General features: G+C 33.0%; 2 protein-coding genes across 10 annotated transcripts in view; one reads left to right on the forward strand and one right to left on the reverse strand.

The window, feature by feature from the left end:
- Positions 1-9: 9 nt before the first annotated feature.
- On the reverse strand, positions 10-25,926 carry LOC109862026 (putative histone-lysine N-methyltransferase 1). Of its 5 annotated transcripts, none has more exons than XR_002251075.1 (9): positions 25,795-25,926; positions 11,258-11,429; positions 10,434-10,551; positions 10,156-10,300; positions 9,973-10,060; positions 9,294-9,666; positions 2,907-7,431; positions 2,520-2,650; positions 10-2,012 (listed from the first exon to the last, which is right to left on the reverse strand). XR_002251075.1 is itself a non-coding variant. In XM_020441920.1 (7 exons), the coding sequence occupies exons 1-7, from the start codon at positions 13,934-13,936 to the stop codon at positions 3,511-3,513; spliced, it is 4,881 nt and encodes a 1,626-aa protein (XP_020297509.1). In that variant the 5' UTR covers positions 13,937-14,400; the 3' UTR covers positions 2,839-3,510. The 5 variants fall into 5 exon arrangements, 1 of the variants encoding a protein (XP_020297509.1); XR_002251072.1 differs by lacking the exon at positions 25,795-25,926 and adding an exon at positions 13,873-14,400; XR_002251074.1 differs by lacking the exon at positions 25,795-25,926 and adding an exon at positions 13,352-13,854.
- The window catches only part of LOC109862039 (melatonin receptor type 1A-like), a 90,867-nt gene continuing 80,777 nt past the window's right edge, over positions 16,901-26,990 (forward strand). Inside the window, exons 1-3 of one of the 5 annotated variants that reach the window (XM_020441950.1) lie at positions 20,168-21,696; positions 22,080-22,465; positions 22,572-22,686. The gene's annotated coding sequence lies outside the window, so the exon portion shown is untranslated. Of the gene's footprint in view, positions 17,021-20,167; positions 21,697-22,079; positions 22,687-26,990 lie in introns of those variants that run through there. The other 4 variants (XM_020441936.1, XM_020441939.1, XM_020441932.1 and 1 more) reach the window with 4 other exon arrangements.

Below are 26,990 nucleotides of genomic sequence, written 5' to 3' on the forward strand. Positions count from 1 at the left end.
TATTTATTTAATATCATAAACTTGATGCGCGTTGCGCAAGCATCAAAAGCATATCAACGTTTACCCTGTTGAAAGTTTCTAATAACATGTTTTATTCTTATTTCGACGGTAATAGCAGTGTATATCTATAAATTTCCGTAAGTATAATGGAGGTAAATATATTATATATTTTAGTATTTTTCACATATATGCAGCATAGTATATTTACCTCGATATTTAATGCGTTTGGCATTTTATATGCATAACATAATATACAAATATAGGTAAATACAGGTTTATTTATCATTACGAAAAAGATGTTCTACGCATACACAATACTGAATATTTTTATGAACACGAATTAATGAGGCATCTGAGTAAAGTATTTTTCTACATACTAGCTTGAGTAATGCTTTAATTATACGTCAGACTTTCCTTAATAAATATTTTATGCGTACACAATAATATATTTACGATTAATAATCGCTATTTATATTTGATCTACATATATGAAGACTTTTGGCAAGTTTGATCAACTAATTAATTATAGCTATAGTAACTTATAGATTTATTTGTGTTAAACTTAAGTTTATCAGAGAAAGAGAGAGGAAGAGAGAGAGACTTATCATATCATAAATTAAAAATAGTATAACAATAAAAAATATTCGGTACAAATAAAAAGAATGCGTTTTTTAGTCAACTATAGAAAATATAGTGATATAAGATTCTTGAAAATAAAAGAACAGCGTTATTCAAGTAAACACAAATAGGTACAGCATTTTACAATTAGGATTAGGCTTCTCTGATGCTTATTGTTTTCACGAAGATGAATACATATACAATAATGACAAGTGTGACAATGAAGTAATCTATCGAATAGACTACGTTAACAAGGTACATTTCTTTTTTGTACAACAAAATGTTAGCTATAGCTTAGCTAATGATCACAGATATGAGATCAGGTATAAGGATATGGCACTGAAGTTATGCATTACTTGAACAAAATTTATCTCATATAAATAAACACATAATCGAAAAATTTTTTATCGGAACAATGATGCTGACTGGTTTCAGGTTTACCACAAGAGACTGCAATAATGACTCTATTTGTTTACATACAGATCAGATACAAATAACAAAAACACGAAATTTAATAGAAAGTGATAGATTTGATATTCTAAAATCATTAACATAGGATATAAATACACAATTTAATAATAAGCATGAGCAATGTTTTCAATGAGAATTATTTACATAGTATAATATACAGCACTTAACAAAGTATATCATTTGGTCTTTTAAACATGTGTATCGTAATTTATACATGCAAGCATGGTGAAAAAATTTTGTTATATAATTTAAGAAAACGTCATGTGTGTGTATGTGTGTATTAAGCAATTTTAAAACAAGATCATACATATATATAGTGAATTGAAATACTGTAATTATGTAAAGGAACAAGCTATAGGATGCTAGTTGTAAAGCTTTCCTAGTTTAGTAACTGAACGACATTTAAGTTGTGCAATTTTCCTTTGGATGTCTTCATTTTTATTTATTTCAAGTTCGATTAAGTCATATTACTCGTTTTTTTTCATCTTTACGTAGCTCGTACTTTAACAAAAGACGGACATTTGTGTGTGTGTGTGTGTATGTTATGTTTGTTACAAGAAAAATATATATATACAGATTACTTTCAATTTTACGTAGCATATAATATTATCTCTTCCTTTTTTTCAATGGAACGTAAAGTTTCTTGTTATTATGTGAATCGGCTATCTAGCTATTCTGTGTTCCGATAGATACCTGTATATATATACATATGTAAGGTTGTGTGTGTGTGTGTGTGTATGGGGGGTGTAAGTATTTATAGCATAAAGCTTTCTTTCCTAATATAATACAGCGCTATATAAGAAAGAAAATAAATAATAAATTACAAGAATATTTTGAACAAATTCAACATTTTCAGTATTTTCAGTATTTTACGCCCGAATCTTCGTATTTTTATCTTGATAAAAACGATGCGTATCAAAAGCCTGCAGTTACAACAAATAACTATAATTACAAAAAACTCAACAAATTTTGACTCATATCACAACTACCGAATATTAATTCGATTATACGAACCAATATGCTAAGTGTTTGTGCAAAATATATGTTTTGTTTATTTTAAATCTGTATATTAATGTAATCAATGTTAAAATTAATCTAAGATGTTTGATTTGCGTGTACTTTACATATCACATATATGTATAATACTATATATATATATATATAATATGTAATAATAACATGTAATAATATATAATATATCAAGTAATAATATGTAATATATCCTAAGTAAATTTTCAAATTGAATTCAGTGTAAATTATTATATAATTATTATGTAATTTACACATTTAAACTAAATAAAAATATATATTTCGCGCACAAACATCTAGCACATTGGTTTACACGACCAAATGAATCTTCGCTAGTACAAAATCTAGTCCCTGAATCGTACATTCTATTTATATGTAGAATTATATATTATCAAAATTACCTATGCAAACACGATCCTGGTGTATCCTCATCGGAAAAATTAGCTTTCATATAACTCTTAACTTTCAAATCTTCAACCTCGTAGTATTACAATCCTATGATTAATTTAAATTTATCTTCTTCTTCTTGAAACTGAAAATATTTACAAGTGATTATTAATATAATTAATAACTACTTATTATTCATGCGATATAATATATATAAATGCAAAATAACAAAGTAAGTTTTGATATTTTTCTATCATAAAAATTAAAAAAAAAACGAAAAATATGATAACTAATTAATTAATTATATTGATATATGTATTTATGTATACATATTTTATAACAAATTATTAATAATTTTTAACTACTGATTTACTTGTGCTATTGATGTAAAATTATCTTACCTTAAAAATGATATTCTAAATAAAATACATTTCTATATGTTACGTTTTTGGCATTGGTTGTGTATATGTACATGTGTACACACATTCATATGAAACACCGTACAGAAAAAGCTGTATGATCTTATTTTACAAAGAATTTAAAAGACTTTTANACTCAAGAGAAATTATACAGATTGTGACAAACAATTGCTCTAACCACCACACGTAGAAAAACATTAAACTTTAAATATCTTACAAAAGCTTTACATATATATGTATATATATATATATATATATACGTATATAAAATGTGCACTATCGCAAGGTAGAGATGATATATTTAACAGAATAAAACTCTCTACAACTTGTCATTAGCGTTATCTAACCAAACATCAAAAATATTTTATGCAAGAGTCCTCCTACGCTTCTAGCTAATCTATCTTCTTTACTGACGCAAATTCTTGAACACGCTGAACGGTCTATCTTCNTAGGACGAGTGATTTTCACTTCTGTTTTGTACATTGTATATTTACAAATTTACAGTGTCACACAGCTTGAAGAACACATTTGTCCACTGTACAAGTTTTTTTTACAGCAGTGACTTCTGGTAATGAAATAGTATTGATCATCGACTAGTTTTCTTACGTCTTCGTTTTGACTCACCGGACGGATTCCATTCTGGATCAACATCGGTGTAACAATAATTTACCTTAGGAACGTTTCTCTTTGAGCTTCTCGTTTGTCTAATAGATGACTGCGTTTTTTTTGCTTTTTTACACGTATTATCTTGCTCCATCGTATCTGCTTCCATACGTTTCAGAGATGTCGAATTTGTTACCGACACGTCTCTGCACTGTGCGGGCGTCTTAAATGTCCTTTCTTGACATGTTTCCAGGCACATCGCGTTAGACTGATCACCATTCGGTCGAAACGGACGCTCGTGACTCTCTTTCGTAAGATTATGACGCGAATTAGAAATGTGCATATCTTTGTAATAATCCCTTCGTACTATATTAGAGTTGAAATGATAACCATGAGATCTATCTTCTTTGTTGGAAAATAGTTCGTACGATGATTTAATAATTTGTGAGGAATGCTTCTGTGCATCAGCTAGCGGTTCTAGGGCTGCTATAGACATCATAGGTATTCCAGGATAGTTATCCAATTTTTCCGTTTTAATAGGTAGTTCCTCGTACGCCATAGACATCATGGCATGAGCTTTCAGTCTCTTTTTTAGGGGNAACTTGTCCATGTCTTTCTTAAATAACTTTTCCGGCTCACGTTGCATATCCAGCTTTTCCAACGTGTTATTTTTTTGTAGCGATACTCTTTGCTCTATTTTACATAATATTTGATCGTCATACAATTTACTGATTACCGCTTCGCTTTTTGTCCTATCGTGTTCTTNGACGGCGGATGTTTGTACTGACGAATGCGCGGGCAAAAAATAAGAATTACTTTCAATGCAAGACACGTGGGAGTCTCTGGCAGGGTGTATGTACTGTCTACAGTGCGTAACTATGTCATACGTACGACAATCTAAACAAGAACAGTGCGATCTTCCGCAGGAATTGACGGTTTTCGTATGGGAATGGAGCGAAGCAGTGGAATTAATTTTCAAACTGCACGACACGGAAGTGCAGTGCTTGTGATATGGCATACATAGATCTGTGCCGGCGGTGCAATTCCCATAAATTGAAGATATTGGCGGGGGATGAGTGACTGGAATATGTAACGAATGCTGCGAGTCGATTACTTCATGGGAATGCGAATGAATCCCGTTGCATCCTTGTATTCCACAATTTGGTGTAACATGATTATTAAATTCCTGCTTGATGTTCTGTCTGTAAGTAAGGATAGATTTAGATTTTCGCTTGTCGGTCGACTTGTTGATGCTCACATTTGCCACATTTGTATCCTGATATATCGGTGACGTTGCGGATATCACTTCGGACGATAGAGAGCCTTTCTTACTGTAAGACTTCATTTCCGCAATAGTCATCAATTTGGTTTCCTCTTCGGGCTCGATTTTGATACCTTTGGTTCTACTGATAGAAAACTTTTTTTCTTGACACGTGAGATCTTTGTTGTATTGCGATATTTCCAAGTTAAACGGTATATGTTCCGAAGCGTTAACAACCTCGAACGATGCGCAATCTTCCGGTGGAATCATCCAGCTCTTCTCCCTAACTGGACAACTTTCGTCTTCACCGTTGTGATCTCGCGCATTTTCTACTGCTTTATTAATAATGTACAGATTACTATTAGGAGACTTTTGCAAAAGCACAACTGTTTCTCCGTTCAATATAACGTTAGTGTTTTCCTTTGACTGCACATTGCTTTCTGTTATATTTATGTTGTTGGACACCGTGTCTGTTTCATAATTTATACTAGTATGAACAATGTGCGGTATGTTATTGCTTGATTCGTGTTCGCCATCGTGATTCATATCAGTCGTTGATGTTACTTCAATGTGATGCGCTACTTTGCCTAATGCGTCGTCCGGATAAATCCCAACTATTCTATTCATTACTTCGGTAGTTGAATTCTCTAAAATCCGCGAAACCGCATTTAACGAATCGTTAGTATCAGTTTCATCATCGGTGTTTTGATTATAAGGAGAACTTCTCAATGAAGCGTAATCTTTAACCTTAATTTGATCGATTTTTAACTCATGCTCCATTTTCGAATGAGGACCATGTTGACTCGTAACAACATTCGCTAGTAATGACAGCCCGTCTATATTTCCGGGTAACTCTGAATCATGAATGATACAACTAGTTCCCAATGAATCTTGAATATTTGCGTGTAAAATTTTTTGTGGACTTTTTAATAATTTACAATCGAATGTTCGCTCAACACTATCTTTTTCAACTTTTGCGCTTAACATATATCTTCTTTGTTCTTCTATGGTGTATTCTTTATTACACTTTCTGTTCGAACCGATTTCTGAGCTTTTTTGACGATCAGTTTTTATATTTTCGATATCATTTTCATTAGTAGCTCCTGTTTTGCTTGAACACAGTGATGCGTCGGAGATATTAGAAATAGGTTTTTTATCAGCTGTGAGATCTTCAAAAATATTTTCTCTAATATCACGATTAGAGAATTTGCTATCATTTACATCATTTATTTCGATGCAAGTATCGACATGTAAATCTGTTTGTACATTAGAATGATCTCCGTTTGTTACATTAAAATTTGCAATACCTTTTTTCACTGATACATATTCATCCTGTGATTCAACCTCTTTTGGTATATTTTTAATAATGTGCAGTTGTTGTAATCGATCGGATTCCATCATATTATTTACCGATACTTCTGTACTACTTACTGTCACAATACGAGTTTTAGCCGCTGTAGAAATTGCCAATTTATTTTCACTTAATTCACTATCAACTCTGATTGACTTTGAATATCGTACTTCGTTACTTTTACTATGAATATTTTCTTGCGTACATTTTTCATTATCACCGATATCATCCGTTTTTTCATTGATTGTTCCATTCTTTTCATTGTTCCAGAGCATATGTATCAGAGACGGAGATAATTTATCTTTAGTTGTACTAAGATAGGTAGCGTTATATGCTTCATCTTTGGAATTATCTTGGATACATATTGCGAGAGAAGTATTTACAGTTTTACAGTCCTCTGTTTCTAAATCACAGATTTTCTTTAAACTTTCATTTTTTTTATATGTTTCACTTTCAGGGAAAGCGTCTTGTTCTATCAGTCGTTTAATCACAGTCTGTGTGTGTCTATTATTAAATGTTTCATCATTGATTCTATCCCTAGCTTCGTGATATTTATTAATGTTATCAGTATTATTCGAAACGTTCAATAGCGAATTTGTAGAGGTTTTACATTTATTAGACTGTGGTTTATTAACGATTACAGAAGAAAGTGTGTAAGGTATTACAATGTCATTTTTGCCACTGCTGTTTGTATCCACTGATTGTTTTGCAGATACTGTATGCTCTGTTTCAAAATATTCCTTGGATTTTATTTTATCGTTATCTGTCTTCATATCCCACGTTGCGGATGATTTCAAATCATTCTTCGAGAATGCATTCTCTGCAGTACACGTAGGTTGAATCAAGTCTTCCGACCGTTGTTCAAAAATGGAGTTTTTCGACCAGTTCATATTTTTCGCCACTTGTTGCTTCTTCATCTTCTGCGACGCTCTTATCGTCTTTGCGTCGAGCTTCTTCGCTTCTTCGAGCCATGCAACTTTTCTTGATTTTCTTCTCGCTATGTGTCGTTCGAAAACAGTGTCACTTGTGAGATCAATTAATACAATTTTTGTGGATTTACTTTTTTTTCGCGAAAGAACTTTCGGTTTTATTGACTTAGAAATAGTCCGTGTGACAGAAATATTTGTAGAAATTGTGCCTAACGGCTTAATATTTATTTGTTTGTTTAAACTCGAGGATTTTAAATTATCTGATGAAATACGGTTACTTTCTATATTCTTATCTGAAGAAATAAGATTACACTTATTTTCAATATGATTCGTATTTTCATTTTCGCGTGGTGTAATCTCCAGCTAAGAATACATACAAGCTTCATTAGCCTCTTTTAATTAGCAAACAAAAACATAATTTCAACACTTCGCCAACGGACTTCGTTTTTTGATAAGAAATTCTATTTAACGCATGTAAAAAAATGTTTTTATCTAATTATTATTATAAGTTTACTTCTTTTACATGACATTTAGATTAAGAAAAACTACGTTCGATCAGTATTAACTCTTTCGATACGACGGGCGACTATAGTTGCTCTCCACAAAATTTTGTATGTTTGCATTGAATTTGCAGTTTCGATCTTTGTTAGGAAAATATAAAACTCTGTCCATGCTTTGTTTACATTCTGAGTCTACATTTACGCGTACAATGTCGTAGAATATCGCTTTATCTTACTTTGTCTCGATGTCTTTCTTCACTTGATAAACATGTAGTTTTCTCTAAACGTACAATAAGCGTATTCTCAGTCGTAAGTCTGATGTCAAAGAATAGAGACAAAACGTATACCAAGTGATATAAATATACTAAAAATAACTATATAAAATATATCATTTCAAACGTCTATCAATACAAAGATATAACTAGTTATGTTTCTCTCTCTAACTTTTATTTTTTTCTAATTGTAATATATTTTATAGATTTTCTTTTTTTGCAAAATGATTAAAAATAACAAAAATCAAAGTAATAAAACAAAGCGGCATAATAAAGAACACTTGGAAGACGACATAATTACCTCATATAAAAGAATTCGAAGAAATATATTGAGCATCCGAATCCGAAGAACAAAATTTGACTGACTCGAAAAAAAATATATNGAATATTACATAGACTTTCGAACCGGTCCGACCTAAAATTTATCAATTTTCTAAACGACATTCAAGAATAAAAGCATTAATGTTAGATTATTTTCAGTTATTCTTTTCTGAGAACTTTGTACAAGTTTTTGTTGANACGACAAATGATTATTAGAACCGAGTAAATAATAATAATAACGTTCTAAGAGATTCACGAGGTACTTTTCTTACTGAAATGTATTGTTTTCTTTCTATAAAACTATTGATGTCGCGAGACAAAAAATTATCTCATCTTGAATATTGGTCTAATGACAAACTTTTGAAAAGTAAAATTATATTAAATATATTATATACACATATATATTTTATAAATATATAAATATATTAGAATAAATATATAAATATATTAGAAATTACAAATATCCTGTTTTATATAATCTTGTTTTAAAGAAATTTTATATTATCTTGTTTTAAAGAAAAATCCTTTTTCTTCCAAAAAGCAATGTCAAAGCACCGTTGTTTAGTTGTAAGACGTAGCGTCGAACGCTAAAGACTGTCTGCGCGCACCGTGAATACTTTTGGCGCGGCGTCCCGTATAGTGGAAGCGTTCCCACAGCGGCGAGGACCGCTGTATCGAAAGGGTTAAGCGTGTCTATTAAACATCTATACTTATATCTCGTCAGCGAAGTGTTAAAATAGAATGGTATGTATTATTTCGCTTATATACACACACATGCACGCACGCACGCACGCACGCACGCACGCACAAATCTTTTTTTTCGTTTTTTTAAGAATAAATCAAATTGCATCCAGAAGTGAAAAATGTTTTTATATCTTATACTCAAAATTTTTTTGAGTTTAAAATACAATATACAGATATAAATTTAAACTCATAACTTACCACATACATATGCAAATGCACACACACACATAATAGATCTCTCTTATATATGCAGATTTTCAAAAACTTTGCATAAAAATAATCTTTCTTACCATTTTTGAAACAGAAATATTTGTATGACTACGTAAAATGAACAACATTTTTATAGAAAATATGTAAAACTTAAGATAGTAATACGTAGATAACATACCAGTTGTGATGTTGGTCTCTTGGATGAGCTTGGAATAGTAGTTGCATTTTCACTTTTTTCTTGCCGTATATCACCTCTATTNTTTTTACAGAACTGTATAAATAATTCGCAGCATTTTCTTATGTTAAATTTATGATGCATCAGATGTTTTGCAGAAGGTGGTTGACACTTTGGCACTTTCGGTAATACATCTTCTAACGAATATGGTGGGAAAGTAGGTGGTGGTATTCCCAAAGAGGCAATTGCGGTTGTAGTAATTTCTTTTCTTACGATCATATCGATATTTATTTTTCTCCACAAACAATAAATAAGAAGATAACGAACGTACATAACATTTGATTTGGGATGTGCTGGAATAGTTTTAGTTACTTTTCTGAAATCAAATAGAAATATAACGCGTGATATGTACATATTTATATTANACGTAATATTTTATAAAATATCACGTACTTTAAAACAATAAAATAAAAGTTATTTATAGAGAATTGTGTGTAAAGTATATTAAAATATGTGTTTAGCAAAAAAATAGATGTTTTTATCTTATACCTAAATATTATGAAAAACAATTAACAGATATAAGTTTTGATTAATGTAATATTGTTCGATTTAAAATAAATTATAACAAACCACGCTTTTACAAAGCCACGTTTAGATTTCGTATCAATCATTGTATACTTACGTTATTATTGGATCTAAAATATGATGATAATTCCGACACATAAATTGTATTTTTATTAAAGTATCTAATAAATGCTCTGTGGAATGTTCTGTGGATAAATAAATAATAGATATTATTATTATTATTATTATTATTATTATTATTATTAATTAAAAGGTAGTTAAATAAGTTTAAAATACATACCTAAATATACATAAAGACAAGACGTAAGCCTTGTACAAATTTCATTATGATCCTCAGTATTTTTCTTTGAAGCTTTTAATTCCACATCTATGTATANTGCCAATAAATCGGACATATTATTTAAATAAATAGATCTATTACGGTCCTATAAAAAGATAAATTTTATTTTTTTTAATAATGTCGTTGTGTGCGCGCGCACGTGCATGTGTGTAGAAAAATAGAGCATATATGTATAGTTTTTATAGATACATTATAAAAGATTTATTTATTGAACTTACCTCAGAAAGTTCACGATACATATATAAGAACAAAAGTAAAGTTTCACTAATATAATCCTTTAACTTTGCTGCCTTTAAAGGCTTTATAGAACATTTATTTACACTTATACTCATATTTCTGTAATAAAAAAACACAACAATTATACATTTTACATGACAAGGAAGACAGTTTAAAACACTTATATTTTTATAAATGTATAATATATGTTCACAGTACTATTTAGTTATTCTATAAAAATAGAATACAAATGTAAATAAAAAAAAGATTAACATAATTCTGTAAAACACAGATGGTTTTAATGGAATAATTTGATATTCTTCCTCCCCCAAATATCTGTATATTAAATCTTTATTTTATTTATACATAAATTATGTTTTTTTAGCAAATGAGCTCTAAAGTAATTTATAATTTTATATTCTTATTTTATAATATAAGAGACAATAATGTTTTACTTTTCAACTTGTAATAATCTAATTAACTAAATCAGATCATTGTATAAATAACAAGATAACGCTCAAGATCAGTTCAATAATAATANATGATACAAGAGATTGTACAGCTTTTCAAATTCAGAAAAAAAGAAGTGATATTCAATGATTCACACATTTTACATATAAGTTTTTTAGAAAAACATATTCGCTATTGTTACTACATAGAAATTTATACACAAGCGTGCAAACGCTGTGAGGATACTATTTTTGAAAACAGCAATTATTACCTAACCTAACCTACGCTATAGAAATATCAGAACACCAGTGCTCAAAGCANTAATACTGGTGAATTGTATACAGAATTACAGGAAATACCAAATGTACAAAATTACCTGATATAGTACTGCATAAGCTCTGCTAAGGAAGCCATACTTTTATCTGTATATATACATTTGCACATTTTTTTAAATTCTGAGACCCATGGAAAAAATTCTGTAATTGTTGATTTTGCTTCGTCATTGATTAGTTTAGATTCTTCTTCATTGAACATTGCGGTTTTTACATCTAAACATTAATTAAATTAATCACATCAATCTAAACATCAATCATATCCAAACATTAATCAACATTTATAAATTTCTTAGCATGTTTAATCAATGTTTATAAATTTCTTAGCATGTTTAATCAAACACATAAAAGATAAATAAAAATAACATAACTATATAAAAGAATAGTTGTGTAATGTATAAATATATAAAATCACAGTTGTAAATTCTTTTTCGTTACGTGGAAGAAATCTTTTATGAATACAGTTATAAATAGAATATATACATCTACTATATTAAATATCTTTATAGTGCACGAGTGTCGCAATTATATATAATTTGATGTCACTTTTTTCACTTTCTAATTGCTATTTCAAATTTAAATATTCTTCCGTATTTTATCATAAATTTAAAATGCTACATTTAATTACTCAAAAAATATTTTTTAACATGTCGGAATAAGCAACATAACCTCAAAAATAGTAAACACGGTGATCACCGATGTGAAATTGTACACATTTGTTGTTAACACTTTTTTTTGTATTTCTACTAAAAAAAAAAAAACCTACAGAAATTGTTGCTAATAGCAACAACTGATGAATTTAATGAACGAATTGGAGCAAAAAAGATTGTTTACTGGTCTGCGAAGTTTAAAGTCATGTTGCAGTGTGACAACGCTCGCTCACTCATATTGCAAAAAGATCAAAAGAGGTTCGCTATCTTTGATTTGAATTGAATTGGGAAGTCTCCCTCACGCTGCTTATTCAACAGACCTTGTCCCAACCAATTACCATTTGTTTAGGTCGCTCCACCATCTAACTGACACGCACTTCACTTCACTCGATGTACATACGAAGAAGCGTCGATGAATTTATCGTATTAAAACCAATAAAGCTTGTTTTTAACGTTATAAAGGTTACGAGAAAATCTAATTTCCTCAGCAATTTGATAATACATTTTGTGTAATATTTTTGTTAAAAAAAAGACGCTAAATTAGTCGTTGCACCTAACAACTTTTCATGTTACCGAAAGCAATATCATTTGACGATTCTCATGAAAAAAAGGATTTCACCGATTAAAAAAAAACGTAACAATAATCGCTAAGTGCTCAATAGGAACGTTATTGCATGATAAAATTTAAATAGAGCTTTATTTGCAACATATTTCCATTTTTTATTCTGATCTGATAAAAAAAAAAAAAAAAAAAAAAAAAAAAAAAAAAAAAAAAACTATATATGTAGAAATTTATCATTCAATGATAACATCGTTAGATTTTTGTAGTTTGTTTATATCTCAATAATATCATCTATTGTTTTTCTTACAACAACCCTGATCGTTTAAATAACATCTGTCGCGGCAGATGTAAGGTCAACATGCAAACTATAAATTCTGGTTCAACAGCCAATTATATATTTCACAAATGGTTTTATTGCATGTAGATTTTCCGGAAAAGAATAACATAAACGAAGACGATAAAGTACGTATATAAAATTTTAAAGTTAACACACAAATCAAATTTTTAGAAACTTCAAAATACAACGATTTTAGAAAATTTGTGTATTAGTAAATCGCAAGTTGCCAAAAGTTATCGAGATAGACGATAAAATAAAAAAAATAACGTGAAGAAGCGGACACACCGATAGTAAATCTCGAGAACGTATCGATTGTCTTGAAATGTCGTCAAGCAATGTCGTGAAATATTTTCCGATACGTGTGTAACTCATAATTTTCTTGTACGTAAAATTTTCAAAGAAACGAGTAGAAACAAAAAATATAAACAATGTATGTACATCTGCAATACTTGTTATTATACGCAAATATAATTTAATAATTAGCAATTATATACAAGTACACGCGAGATTTTGCACAAGTTTGCGGTGATGTGCCGTTCGCGTAAAACGCGATTTTGTTTGCACTCGAGGACGGAAAAAACGTACCTACCAATTGTTTTCTCGACGTAACGCGTTCGATTTTACTTCGAGTCATATTAATTTTCGTCACTCGCGTCATTACTCGACAAACATCGAAAACTCCATTTTGCGCAAGTTTACACGTAAGCAGGGCGAAAGCTTAAGTTCTTAGCATAGCATTCCTCAACGAGCGAATTGCCGGAGGAGTCACGCGGTTTGCGCGTTGTTCGGACGCGAGCGAGCGAGCGAACGAGCGAGAGGAAGAGAGAAAAAGAGAGAGAGGAAGAGAAAAAAGAGAGAAAAAGAAGAATAGAGATCGGGGAGTTTGCGGAATAAAGTTCAATGACAATAACAATAAACAACAAATCGATCGCGATGAGTTAATTCCGCGATCTCACGCGAAAACACGTTCGTAAAAAACACAATAAATCACTCTCGGATTTTGATTTCATTGATTGTCCTCGGCGAAAAGGACAAGGCGTCAATCAAGANAGTACGTGCGCATATATATGGACACGTTGCTCCAGCGCGAAGAATTAAAGCATCACGTACCTTGTACCGTACCGATCTGTTTGCCGCTCGCGGTTGTCGCCGCTTCTGGCGTGGCGCAATTCATTTTGCGAATACGTCCGTTCAAATCCGGGTATTACGTAAAAACGTCCTTGCTCGTAGCATACCTCATGTTTTAGTGAGAGCGAACTGACTACTATCGCGTCCGCGTCTCTGCGCGCAATGCGTTCACATCTACGGCCATATTGATACTGACGCTTGGCGCACCTACCGCAAGAGAGCGTACTCCGCGCCCCCACCGCCACCGGCTTTACCACTGACCGATGCGCTTTAACGTCTCTTTTCTCTTTCTATGGTTTTTTTTTATCCGTTAGCAGCATTTTTCACTACGCGTTCTGTCTTGTTACACGAGTAAGGGTGATTTTTTTTTCTTTTTCTGTTTCGCTCTTTCCTTCGCTCCCGTTTCTCTCTTTCCCTGCGTTCTTCACTTCGTTGTGGAATTTTCCGCGACACGCGAGCGTCAGCTTCATACTGGACAAAGACGCGTACGACGTTGCCGCAGCGCGGCAGTGGTGGCGGCAACGGCGACAGCTATCGATGTCGAGCGCATTCCAAACTTCGATACTCGTCTCGTCCTCTCTCTCTCTCATTCTAATAAGTACGCGCACTTCATTCCTCAACACTGTCAGTCTCTTTCTCTCTTCCTCTCGAAGGTTACTAGCGCCAGTGGCGCGTAGTTTCAGAAATGAATAGCTGATTCGTCGGCCGTCCAGGTAACCCGGCCAATGAAAGCGCGTTGCACGCGCAAAGCGCAAATCACAAACCGAGGACATCGTTATCCCTCCTCCGCGGCAGGTCCAATCAAATACGAGCAATTAAGTAATTGCAGAGCGCGAGGCATTCGCGCGCGGAAACGTACAGGCGTGCGTTAGCATAGCTTGGCTAATGTGATGATACTCAAACTCAGGTATTCGCAATTTTTAAATGAGCACACCGGAGTATCGGAAGTTCTCTCTCTCTCTCTCTCTCCCCCTCCCTCCTTCCCTCTCTCTCTCTCCCTCCCTCCTTCCCTCTCTCTCTCTCTCTCTATTCCTCTTTCATTCTCTCTTCTTCCGATGAATAGTGAATCGATATGTGTGTGTGTTGTGTGTACTTCAAGAATATTAACTACAAGACTCACGAGAATTTTAAGAGCAAACCTGAGTGGTTAAAGATTTTTGAGCAAAGTCAACACAAGTATTTTGAAATCACCTGTCCTTGCATAATCAGAAATATAAATGTTTTTTTTTTTTTGTTTTTTTACGTTGTCTGTTGATTATACGTATCACGGCCGACAATAAAAGTGCGTCAAAAGTTATTCGGTGCACAACAATAAAAGAACTTTGATTAATATTTTGAAAATTTTGTATTTTTCTGAAAATAATTTGACTTTAAGCTTTTTTTTGATGAGTCGTAAATCCGAATTTAGAAATAGTGTATTTATACAAGATGTGTATAGTAACAATAAAATAGTAACAATAATAGTAACAATAAAATTTAATGAAGTTTAGAACTTTTATGTAACAGCAGAAAAATTAGATTAATTGTTCGACATAATTTAGAAGAGTTTTTGTTCTTCTTTCCAAAAAAACTCAATTTTCTTCTTAAGACAAACTAATTTTAATCTATATGCGTGAAAAATAAAAGTAAAGTAGCTGATATTTTCTAAAAATAAAAGCAATTAATGAAAACAATTTACTCATACTTTTAAAGAGCACTGTAAATTAGCTGTAACCGAGGATATATGTACTAGTTACTAGTGTCATATGTGACATGCACAGTAGGTACATGCAATTTCCACGTCAATTATGTTCCACAACAACGTAACAACGCTTCTGTCAGTTTCCCGTTTGCACAAACGATATGAAACCATTTCGAGCCAGTCGTGGAAGAAGGAAACCAGGACGTCTCGTGGGAGAGAACCGGAAGTATCTTGTGAAAGGGTGAGAGGAGACTAAACTTTGCTCAAAGGATACACTTCCCTTTCTCCTCTTCCTTCTTCGAGCTCGTTACCACCGAGCTGTTTCCTGAAGTATCACAAAGCAAAGCACAACTACCCACAAGCAATTCGCTCAGTGAGTACTTCTGTGAAGCAAAGTCGTCTTGAAACATCTCGATGTGTTATCAAACGTCAACAACGTCATCAACAATGATGATGATGTTGACACCAACGGCACAACAGCTTAACGTTCAACAACTCCCACGCTGAACTAGATACCAATAACCTTTCGGAAAAAGTTCGTAGGATGCACGGCTCTATGATACACAAAAGAAGAAAAGATCATTTTGACGGAAACAAAAGAGAAAGAGAAGAAAACAACAACGTTTTTATCGATATATATATACATATATATTAAACTTAACCCTAATCCTGTAAACATTTTTTTAGCTACGTATTCTGTCAACTCTAGACATTTATGTCCGACGCGATAATTTTTTGGTTAAAGCGTTGCAAAAATTCTGTAAACATTTATGGAGCTTTATTTAACACTAGAACTACTGGCTAGTCAAAATGAAACTGGTTTTAGATTTTTATTTAAAACTTACTCAAATTTATAACATTGCATTTCAGACATTTTTTATGACTTTTTTGCAGTATATAAAGAATTAAGTTTATCAATTTGTTCTTAAAAATTTATAAAATGCAAAGCCATTAATTTGAGTAATTTTTAAATAAAAAGTTACCACCAGTCATTTTGACTGCTTTGGTAGTTCTAGTGTTAAGATTCTATATTGAAAAAATAACAGTTTTTATATATTGTTTTATTTTTTAGTATTCTCCTAATTAATAAAATTTTCTTATTTTCAAGAATTGCTCGGACATTAATGTCCGGGGTTTACAGAATTAATATCATTTTTTCGGAAAACTATGTACAGCTATTTTTAACGTACAAAGTAATATTAGCAATAAATTAGAAATTAAAGAAAAGTGTTCGTCTATAATAAAAGCAGACAGGAAAAGAAAAAGCGAATACCAACACTCTACAGAAAGAGAACGCGACAAGAAAAAAGCATTCGTGTATACCCTATGCCACCTTCCGTTGCGCGTGCGCTCTCTATCGGAAAGCTCGGCTCGTTCTGTCGGTCCTCGTCGGACGTAACCGCGATCCTTCGTTCCGCCGGTGTCGCCTATCTTGAGCTCAGTGAGCCGGTGTGTGAGCGCCGCGACGCCTAGAATAGTATTATCGTTGTCGGACATTATCGCCGTCGTTGTTGTCCACATCGTCATTATTCTTGTTCCTGCCGGCGTGGATTTACGACGACGATTCCCAACGTTTTCTGTCTTGTCCTCGTTGCCTGTCGGTAGTCGTTCTCGATCGAGCGTAGTCCATCTTTGTCGTTCTCGTCGCCTTCGTGATCATCGTCGTTGTCGTCGTCGTCATTATTGTTATTGTCATCGTCATTATCTTGTTACTCTCACGGTGGTGCTGGCATTGTCCAGGAGGCACGTGACTATATTATTACGAGGCGGTTCCGTGTGCGAGTCGCAGTCGAGCTACGCAGCAAGAGAGACAGACGAGTGCAGAAGCCCTTGCCTCCCCTCTTCCACTCGTCTCTTCCTTCTCTCTTCTTATTCCCACTTACTCTTACCTCATATGCATGCTTTCGCTTTCTGATACATCTTTTGCAAACTACTCTCGTAGCTCTCTTGTTTTCACAATCTCGTTCGCCTTTCGCAAAACGACGCTTGTATTTTCTATATCGTTCTGCGCCATCAATACCGTCGCCATCTCCTTGTTGGCTCTCACGTGCTACGCTATACATGATTATAGATCTCGTGCAGCACGAAACAGATCTTTCTCGGTTTTATTTTCTGCGAGTTCTGTCCAGTTCAACTTCTGCCAACGTCTAGACAGTCGCACATAACAAGGGCAAATAAAATGGAGAGAGAAAGAGAGAGAGAGAGAGAACATAGAATATAGGATAAAGTGAGTCGAGAAAACCGGAAAGAAAAAGAGATAAAAAAAGAAAAGATAAAGTGAAAAAAAATTAGAATGACGCAACGCGTCATAGCATTGTACTCGTGTCGTGTCTGCAAAATATCCACATCCTCTAAAGTGGACATTTGTATAAATGTACTTACAGTCCTTAAATCTTGCCTTCAGAAAGACATATTCTATACGGAGAAAACAAAAAGAAATTCGGAGAGAAGTAGGCCTTTCACGAATAGGAAAGGCGTTAGAGCGAGAGTATAAAAAAAAGAGTGTGAGAGAGATAATGTATGCGCATGAGAGTGTCCGAGAAAAAAATTGTACGATAAAAAAAGCGATGCTCAAATGTGATGCTACGTATTGTGAGGGTTGTTCCGAAGGACGACGGTAAACCAAATGATTCATTTTGCGTGGTATATGTGTATATATGCGCGCAAAGAACTCGCGTTCTACGTGTTGCTGTGAGCTAAACGATAGCTCAATGACGATCATCAAGTTGGCAGATGACAAGAACTCCGCGAAAGGCATGTTAGACCGTGATATGCAGTTTCGTCTCAACTTCGGCTCATTTGCACAGGAAAGTTTTATCGATGTATAACCGTTATTAAGTACTCGTTACAAGCTTGCACGCAATTACTGTTGATGTATTTGCTATATATTTGAGATGATCAATGTGTATGCACGTTGGTGGTGTTATTGTCTGAAATGCAAGCGCAACTTTGTATTTTATCGAATTGTCACACTTCGCTAATTGATCACATTCTAAAGATTCTATTGCCAGAAAATATGAGAACTTAAAAGGTGTATACATTTCAACGGAATTTAAGATTATATTTAAAAATAAAAAACTTAAATTTCGTTTATATTAAGTTTATATTTAACAATATAAACTTAAAGGAGCGGCAATTCTCTCTTGTTGGCAATCGGGTCTTTTGCAAATTGATGATGTTTCAGTATTATATTCAATGTTGCCGTTCAGTTTCATCTATACATATACATATATATATATATATATATATATATATATATATATTCAGTTTCATATATATATGTGTGTGTGTGTGTGTGTGTGTATATATATACAGGGTGTCCCAGAATTGCCGTACAATCTCTCGTAGACAGGTAGAAGGAGTAAAACTAGGTCGAAAAGTCCTGAACCATTTTTTTCTATTATTTATAATAAAGAAGTAATTATTGAGTAAATCAGGCCAATCAGCGCAGACCTTTAGCCAGGCGCACGTCAGTGAGCCACGCGCTTGATGTGTGTGAGCGCTCACTGATGTGTGGCTGGCTAAAGGTCTGCGCTGATTTGGTTAAACCAATTCTGGGACACCCTGTATATATATATATATGTATATGTATATGTATATATGTATAATGCGAATTTTGATATAATTATGAGAGAATAATCAGTTAGTTTTAATATAATGTAAATACATGAATCGAGTTTGATGTAATTCTGATACTTCCAATATATTTTTGCAGTACAAATGCATGTCTTTGTAAGTATATTTTACATAAGAGAATTCAAAGCAAATTAAAAACATTCTAGACTCGTTTTTAAAAAAAACATCTACATATACATTTGTGATATGTAACACAAATTTATATCATAATAATACTTGCTTGATGTTATGAACTTATAAATGTATGTAAACTGAATATTTCCCTTTCATTTGTATCCTCATTATTTGGAAATAAAAGAATAATAAAGAGTTACCTTCTCCCTTTTGTATAATGTCATCTATCAATTTCATAAAAAGAATATGAAACAATTTCCTTTTATTACGATGTGCTAAATGTTATTAAAAATTCTCTCAGAGAATATGTTTTTTATTAACTCTATCACATCGTCTATCATGGTTTATTTTTCAGAACGTAAATATATATATATACAGTCCTAAAACTGGTTAACATCTCTCGTAGACAGATAGAAGAAGTAAAACTGAGTCAATAAGTCTTATACCATTTTGCTAGGTTCGCAATGGTTACCGAGATCTTAATTAACAAAGATCCGCGAATAAGCATGCATCGGGCTGTCTTACACGCGTAAGACAGCCTGGCGCGCTTACGGTGTTACCCGTAACATAGGAAGAGCTAATATAACAGCATATACTATAACATATACATATTAAAATGTAATCGTGCAAAGCGCGCTGGGCTGTCCTACGCGCATAAAATAGTCCGATGCACGCTTATTCGCGGATCTTTGTTAATTAAGATCTCGGTAATTATTGGGAATCCAGCAAAATGGTATAGGACTTATCGACTCAGTTTTACTTCTTCTACTTGTCTACTAGAGATGTTACACCAATTCTGGGACACTCTGTATATATATATATATATTTTCACAGGCAATATTATATAATTGAAAGTATTTGTTTTATTAATACATATGTTAATATTTGACAAACAAAGTAAAATGAATTTGTTTGTTGATATATTGTCATTTTAATCATACGAGGAAAGAAGAAAAAATGAGTAGTTTTTACGGATATTTTATACAATACTAATGCAACATTTGTTATGAAACAGAATGCTTTTAATGGTCCTTACGCAAGCTCATAAAACGGAAAACTGATATGAGCGTATCACGCCCTTATCGCATAATATAAATTTATGTGACAATACCTTTCTATTATGGCTAGCGATAGCAGAAGCAATGGCGGTAGCATTAATATTACCAAGTCGCTTCGTTGTAATGTATAGCTGTACGCGCGGTGCTCTCTCTCTCTCTCTCTCTCTCTCTCTCTCTCTCTCCCCCCCCCTCTCTCTCTCTCTCTCTGCGGCTCACAAAGCAAATAATACACTTCACATGCAAAATACTACACGTATAGAATGTCTCACGATATAAAACTGTACCAGTGTGTTTTTTGTTTTGTATATCTTTGATATCAAGCTTGTATTCACAAACGACCGATATATTAAAATGTAACACACTTATCAATGTATTGATATTTTTCATATTTGTTAAGTGTTAAATAAAGCTTTGTATAAGCACTTGTTTATATAGTAAGGTTTTTTTTCCTATCTATAGAGCCGAAACATACTGGCATGGTTGACTGTTAAATTCCAGAACACTATATATTTCAATTGTGGAACTTGCGTTAATTGTGCATGAGCGTGATTACTATGTTAGTTTTATCATCCTCTTGTACATGAATAATGGTAAACAAGTGAGCACATAAATTCAACGCAAGCGCATTTAAAAGTGACTTCGAGGATTTCTGACGCACTGTCTTTTAATTGATCGATCGATCCAATGTACGCGGGCGTTCAAAAGCGCTCAAAACAAATATAATGAATATATGTAAATATTGCATGTGGTACATTTGTCGCTTATAAATACCAAAGTGCATAGGTGGTTCTGTCTGTTTTATCGAAGCGTCGCATCGCTCTTAAAATTCGTAACAGGCTGGCAACAAGCTGGGATAACGTAACCAAACTCAATTCTGCCAACAATCCAAGTTTCAAAACTAAATTTTCTAGCCCGATATGTAATCGTTTTGTCTCTTTCTTGCGTCTACCAAAAGTGAGTGTGTTAGAGAGAAAGAGAGAGAGAGAGAGAGAGAGAGAGTGTGTGTGTGTGTGTGTGTTTACTATACAAAATACGCGAGAAGATATGGCAAGGCAGTAATAAAAATTAACATCGCACACGTTTTTTGGGCTCTTTGTCACGCAATGAAATTTACACACGTTTATAAATAATTACAAGAAATTCGACAAACACACGTGATTGTCGATTTACAATCACTCGGTTGTCGGTTTAATAAAACAGTCCAAGTTCTGAATTTTTGTTGACTATGTATTTCTTTACTATATGTATACTTGCAAAGAGAAGCCGAAAACCAGTTTACGTTGTCCTTTACAAGAAAACCGTTTTAGGTCGTAGAAGGTATGCAAAGCTTCATTTTGCATGCGAATGAAAATTTGTGCTTTGCATAACTTGCGAAATAAATTGTGCAAAATTAAAGCTTCCTCTAACGAATATGTTAACGAACTAAAAGTTAGAAATGTAATTAGAGGATGCGAGCACCGGAAAGTGCAATATTTATCAGATTGTATGATTACACAACTGTATATTTCATTTTAATTAACTCATTAATTTAAGTAAACTGTAATACTTTAACAATAAGAAAATTAATTCAATATTTATATGATTTGAGGAAAAATGTATAGTATGTATTTAACTCTAAAGTTACACATGAATAACAATATAAAATATTTTTAACAAATAAAGATAAATAAATAATGAAATAATTTACTTAAATTTGACAGAAATAAAAAATCTGAGGAGAAAATATATATTTCGAACACTATGAGGTTTGTCAATCTAATTTTGCGTAATATCGTTGCAAAGAGCTATGCAATTCGTCATCGAATCTATGATTGTATTAACCTTCAACATCCCAAGACGAAATGATCAACAGCACGTGATACGATATGCGATATCGATATCTTTACTGCCGCTCGAGCACGCACTATGCTACGATCTTTAACAGGTTTGCTCTAGCAGGCTACACTATCGACAGGCAACATAACTATCATCCCTCGAATCTGTTCTTGGCCTTCTTATTATCGTGCACCATCTGCGCGACAGAATGAACAAACAATTCGCGAAGAAGAACGTGGTACATTCGACGGCAAGAAGATAAGATTACGTGGTACTGCAAAATCGGAATCGCGTTATGTGATAAATGTCAATGATAGTGTTAGTGTACGATATAATCACAATGATATGTTGCATTCTTCTTATCCGTAACGGAACAGCTAATGGACATGAGTGAGACACGAGTGTGACTGTGCATCGCGAAACTGATCGTTTTCGAACCCACGTGTGAGATCATAGACGTTTGTTCTCAAGGAGATTGCTTTCCAGTGATCGGTGAGTAGCGCTTTACTGTCACAAGTGTCCTTGTTGTCGTGACGTCTACTTGGTGCTAGAGCAAAAGGACTGACTTGCATTTCCGTACATAAGTATTTAAAGAATAAAAAAATCCTCTTTTTGAAACGTTTTCTTTTTTCATTTCACAAAACAATTTCTTATTGGTAAACAAATTAAGGCAACAGATGTGTTTACTTGTCTTTTTTTTGTAGGTAGATACTCCTGTTATTTTGTAATTTTACATAATTTTCTTTTCATGTCTGCAAACTTATAGAAAATGATTTAAAACTTTAGTTTTATAAGTAAATATCAAATAATATTAATGTTTTGTAATCTTTCAGCTACATAACCATCATGTCTCTTATGGTTTTTGTAAATCACAATTAAAACAGAAGATAATCATTAGAATAAAAGTAAATAGAAAATTAGTTTTAAAATACACAAAGGTATACAGCTGATCGGAACGAATTGTCGTGAATAAACAATTCGACATACCGCGGTTTACATGAAAGTATATAATATCTGAATGATACACATTAAGTATGACTATGCTTGTACATACATTTTGTCAGCAGCACTTGAATAAAGCCACCACAAAATGTTTGTTTTTACTAATAATAAGTAGAAGTTTTGTAATCGTCGGGACTCGCGTGTAATTACTCTTCAATAGCCAACCGCGGTAATTGCATCAAATTGATTCTTGATTCTGGACAAGAATACAATTTGTTTGACTTTATAAGCGCATACATCCAGTCGGCGGCTATGTAATTGCAAACAATATAAGCACTTCTCTTGTCCGTAAAATACCCAATATTATCTTAGAGCTCTCACAAGATTATCAATTCTTATTAAAGTGTCGAGAAGCATCGTGAAGTTTCTCTTCTCGTTATGTACTTTTTTGCTCTTATATAAAATGATTCTAAAATTGTTACACTTGCATATTACACATAATTATTTTAATAAAAATGTAACAGCACAAAAAGCAATAAATAATTTTAAAAAATAAGAAATCATTTATTTTCTTCGAGTTTAAAATAAAGCTCGTGAACGTAAAGTGTATTTCTTACTACCTTTTGAAAACCTATCTTGCATAATTTCAAAAGAGACAAGATATAAACAGTATAGCTACTATTTTGCTACCTAGTATTCAATCCTGACTGCGAGAAAATACAATTAACGCCAGATTGTAAATTTACTCTAGTATAAATATTTGCATCTCGGAACTTCATGCACAAAGCCTGCATATATTTGAATATATCTTCTTTTCGCGGATATTCTGTAGACGCACCGCGTATCGGTGATACGACTAACATTGAGCCTGGAGAAGGTTTATTTCAATCTCCGTATAACTCGCGTAGATCTTGAAGCTACAAAATGAAAGCGTATCGACAAAGAACCGAAGAAATGAAAATAAAGCACACCGAGATTCTTTCACATTTTTACATTTTAAAAATAACAGTGATGAATTATCTTGTTACACTTTTGTTACAAATGTATTGCACACGTATGTGAAATAGAACTTTCGATTAAAATTTGTATGAAATAACATTTAATAAATTATCTTATATGACATATGATATATGCGTATGTACACACACATATATTGTATATGTCCGTATCTTGCTAATTTATAGATTGTTTAACTCCGTTGTAATTTCACACTCTGCTTTTGCCATTTTCGAAATAAGTGGTTCATTCAATTCCCGTAATTTCTGTAATTGTCGTAATTTTCTAGTGGACTGCGTCGTCATTCGATTATCGGCGTAATGCGTTGCGCGCGAATTGACTTTAACTCTTTGTGAGAGGGAATAAAGCGCAATAGAACCAGTTTAACATTTAATTATCTTCTTTTATCACATTGCCTAATATAATTACAGAATTTCCTTTTTTGTGTAAGCAACTTAGAGAAGGAAACGCTTACACTTTTTCATATCAAAGAGTACTATGTATTTTCTTCGAATCTTGTTAACTTTGTTTTTTTTATCTTTTCTCTATAATAAATCTCTTTTTGTCAAATGCTCGTAAAACATTCGATAGCAGTTTGTATATAAGGTCTAGCTTTTCATATTTATAACGCACGTCGTAAAAATTGATCTGATTGAAAACACTGTTTTCGATACTTGCACTTCCAGCCACTGAAATAAAACAAGAGGGAGGGAGAGGAAGAAAGAAAGAGATCGGATTATAAAGACAATACCCTATATAAACGCATAATATTGTATTATTTCATATCAAGTAATATTCTGAACACATTTTTGGAATATTAAACGTACTATTAATATTCATAGAATATTCTAGAATATTCTAAGAATATTGTGTACTTATAGGGTAAGCGCAAAACTTGTAATGAACTATTTAAACAAGCAAAGTCAACTTGTCTTTGCGTTTTTATATGATTCCGATCGTGTAAACATATCGACCTTACGGAAAAGACATGTGCACATTGTAGCTTTATTTCGCAGCAAAGTCGCCTAATATATGATAATAAGGCTACTCTATGAGTGGATATCAGGCTAAGGCAATTCTTTGTCAAGAGCAAAACGATTGCATTCTGTGTTTCAATCGGGCGATGCGGTAATAAAAGAAAGGTGCGAATAACGCGCACGCAAAAGTGGTCACTTGTATCTTTCGCAAAAAGGTGAAAAGGGAGAGAGAAGGAAAAAAAAGAAACGTAAAAAAGAAAATGAGGAGAGAGACACGCGAGTAATTCTAGCGACGTTTCGCGAAATTGCGTTCACATCGTTCTCGCGCATGGGTACGTTGCCATTACCGCTGCCGTACATCCGCCCCGAGTCCATTTTACGGCTGACTCAGCAACGAATTTTCACCGACGTGGCAACGAATATTGCTATTGGTAAAAGTTTCTGAATACCATGGTACCTGCAATTGTCGTCCGAGACGAATATGTATACCGCGCCGCAGGTAAATCCCTCCAAGGAGTTCTTCCGAGGAAGTTCACCGCACAATGTTTTTACTTCTAGAATATCGCGCGTCTCTCATTTCAACAAAAATTCATTCTTATTGTGCCAAAGAAACCGTTCCGTTGAAAAACGAACGTTGGGAATGAGTTAACTCTGTTGCAGTTTCGTTCTATTCCGCGACAGTTACCTGTTTCTGTCCGCTTCCATTTAGCTTCTTTTCGTTATGGCTGGCATTTAAGTCACTGACCACGAACTCGTTCTCTCGGAAAAGCAAGTTGTCCACCCAATAACACGTGGAAAAATGTCATCATTTGACGTCAAAATCATTTTTTCAGAAAATTATATTTTACATTTTGTTTCGCGCGATCTATATTTTATTTATTTTATATCTTAAGAGCTCTCTCGTTGTTTGACACAGAAACTTTGTCTACGCAATAGCTGCGATTTCTTCGCAACAATATCAACGCACTGTCGTCGTCGGTGCGCGCGCAATACACGTAATTCCACGTATATTGCACATAAAATGTTCAAATGCGATAACTCTTGTGAAGTCATGTATATATGTGTAACGTGGCGAAAATGTGATAGATAAACAACATTGCTTTGTAAATATAAATATATTATCTTTTATTACACGATACTGTTACTTTGGAAAAAAAATACGTTCTTTACTTAGTTCAACTGAGTTTTATTTTTTATTTTTTTTTTTTGATAGAGCACAATAGTTTATTAATAAATCTAATTTTCTTTGTTCAAAATTTGACTTAGCTTGTACTTTTTCGATATTCGTATTTTAATACACATACGTAGCTTTTTGAAATTTATATTCAGCTTCAATATACGATCTTACAAGAGAGATTACGATATAATTTACATTACGTTACGCAATAATGACATAATATATTGTCATGATTTCTTTATTGCTATATTGTTGCATCAAGATTTTCGCGAATTTTGTTAGGCTCATGCAAACACTTAAAACATGCGGAAAGCGATACAAACTCAATTTACTGTCGGGGAGAGAAAATACAGATATCGTAGATGAACAATTAAATCCGAGGAAAGTTGACGGAAATTGTTACCAAGAAATGTAAGAACTATTCACTTGATTACGTAATAGAGTTAAAGAATATAGAATTTAGCACATTGGACAAATTATGACAATAGCTCGATCGAAAAAGAAGCACTACAATTCTCGAATTACTCATATCTTTTTTATGTATAACACTTTTGCAGAATATGCGATTGATATCAAAAGTAAATCATGTGCGATAATAAAAAAATAATTAGAAAAAACAAAATTAATAAAAAAATGTAAATAGACATTTTCGCAACAAAGCGAGTAATTGCAATTGTCTTAGCAACTTTATTCTACCTACTGTT

The sequence above is a fragment of the Pseudomyrmex gracilis genome, unplaced genomic scaffold (genome assembly GCF_002006095.1).
Source record: "Pseudomyrmex gracilis isolate BER0280 unplaced genomic scaffold, ASM200609v1 scaffold_9, whole genome shotgun sequence".
Lineage (NCBI taxonomy): Eukaryota > Metazoa > Arthropoda > Insecta > Hymenoptera > Formicidae > Pseudomyrmex > Pseudomyrmex gracilis.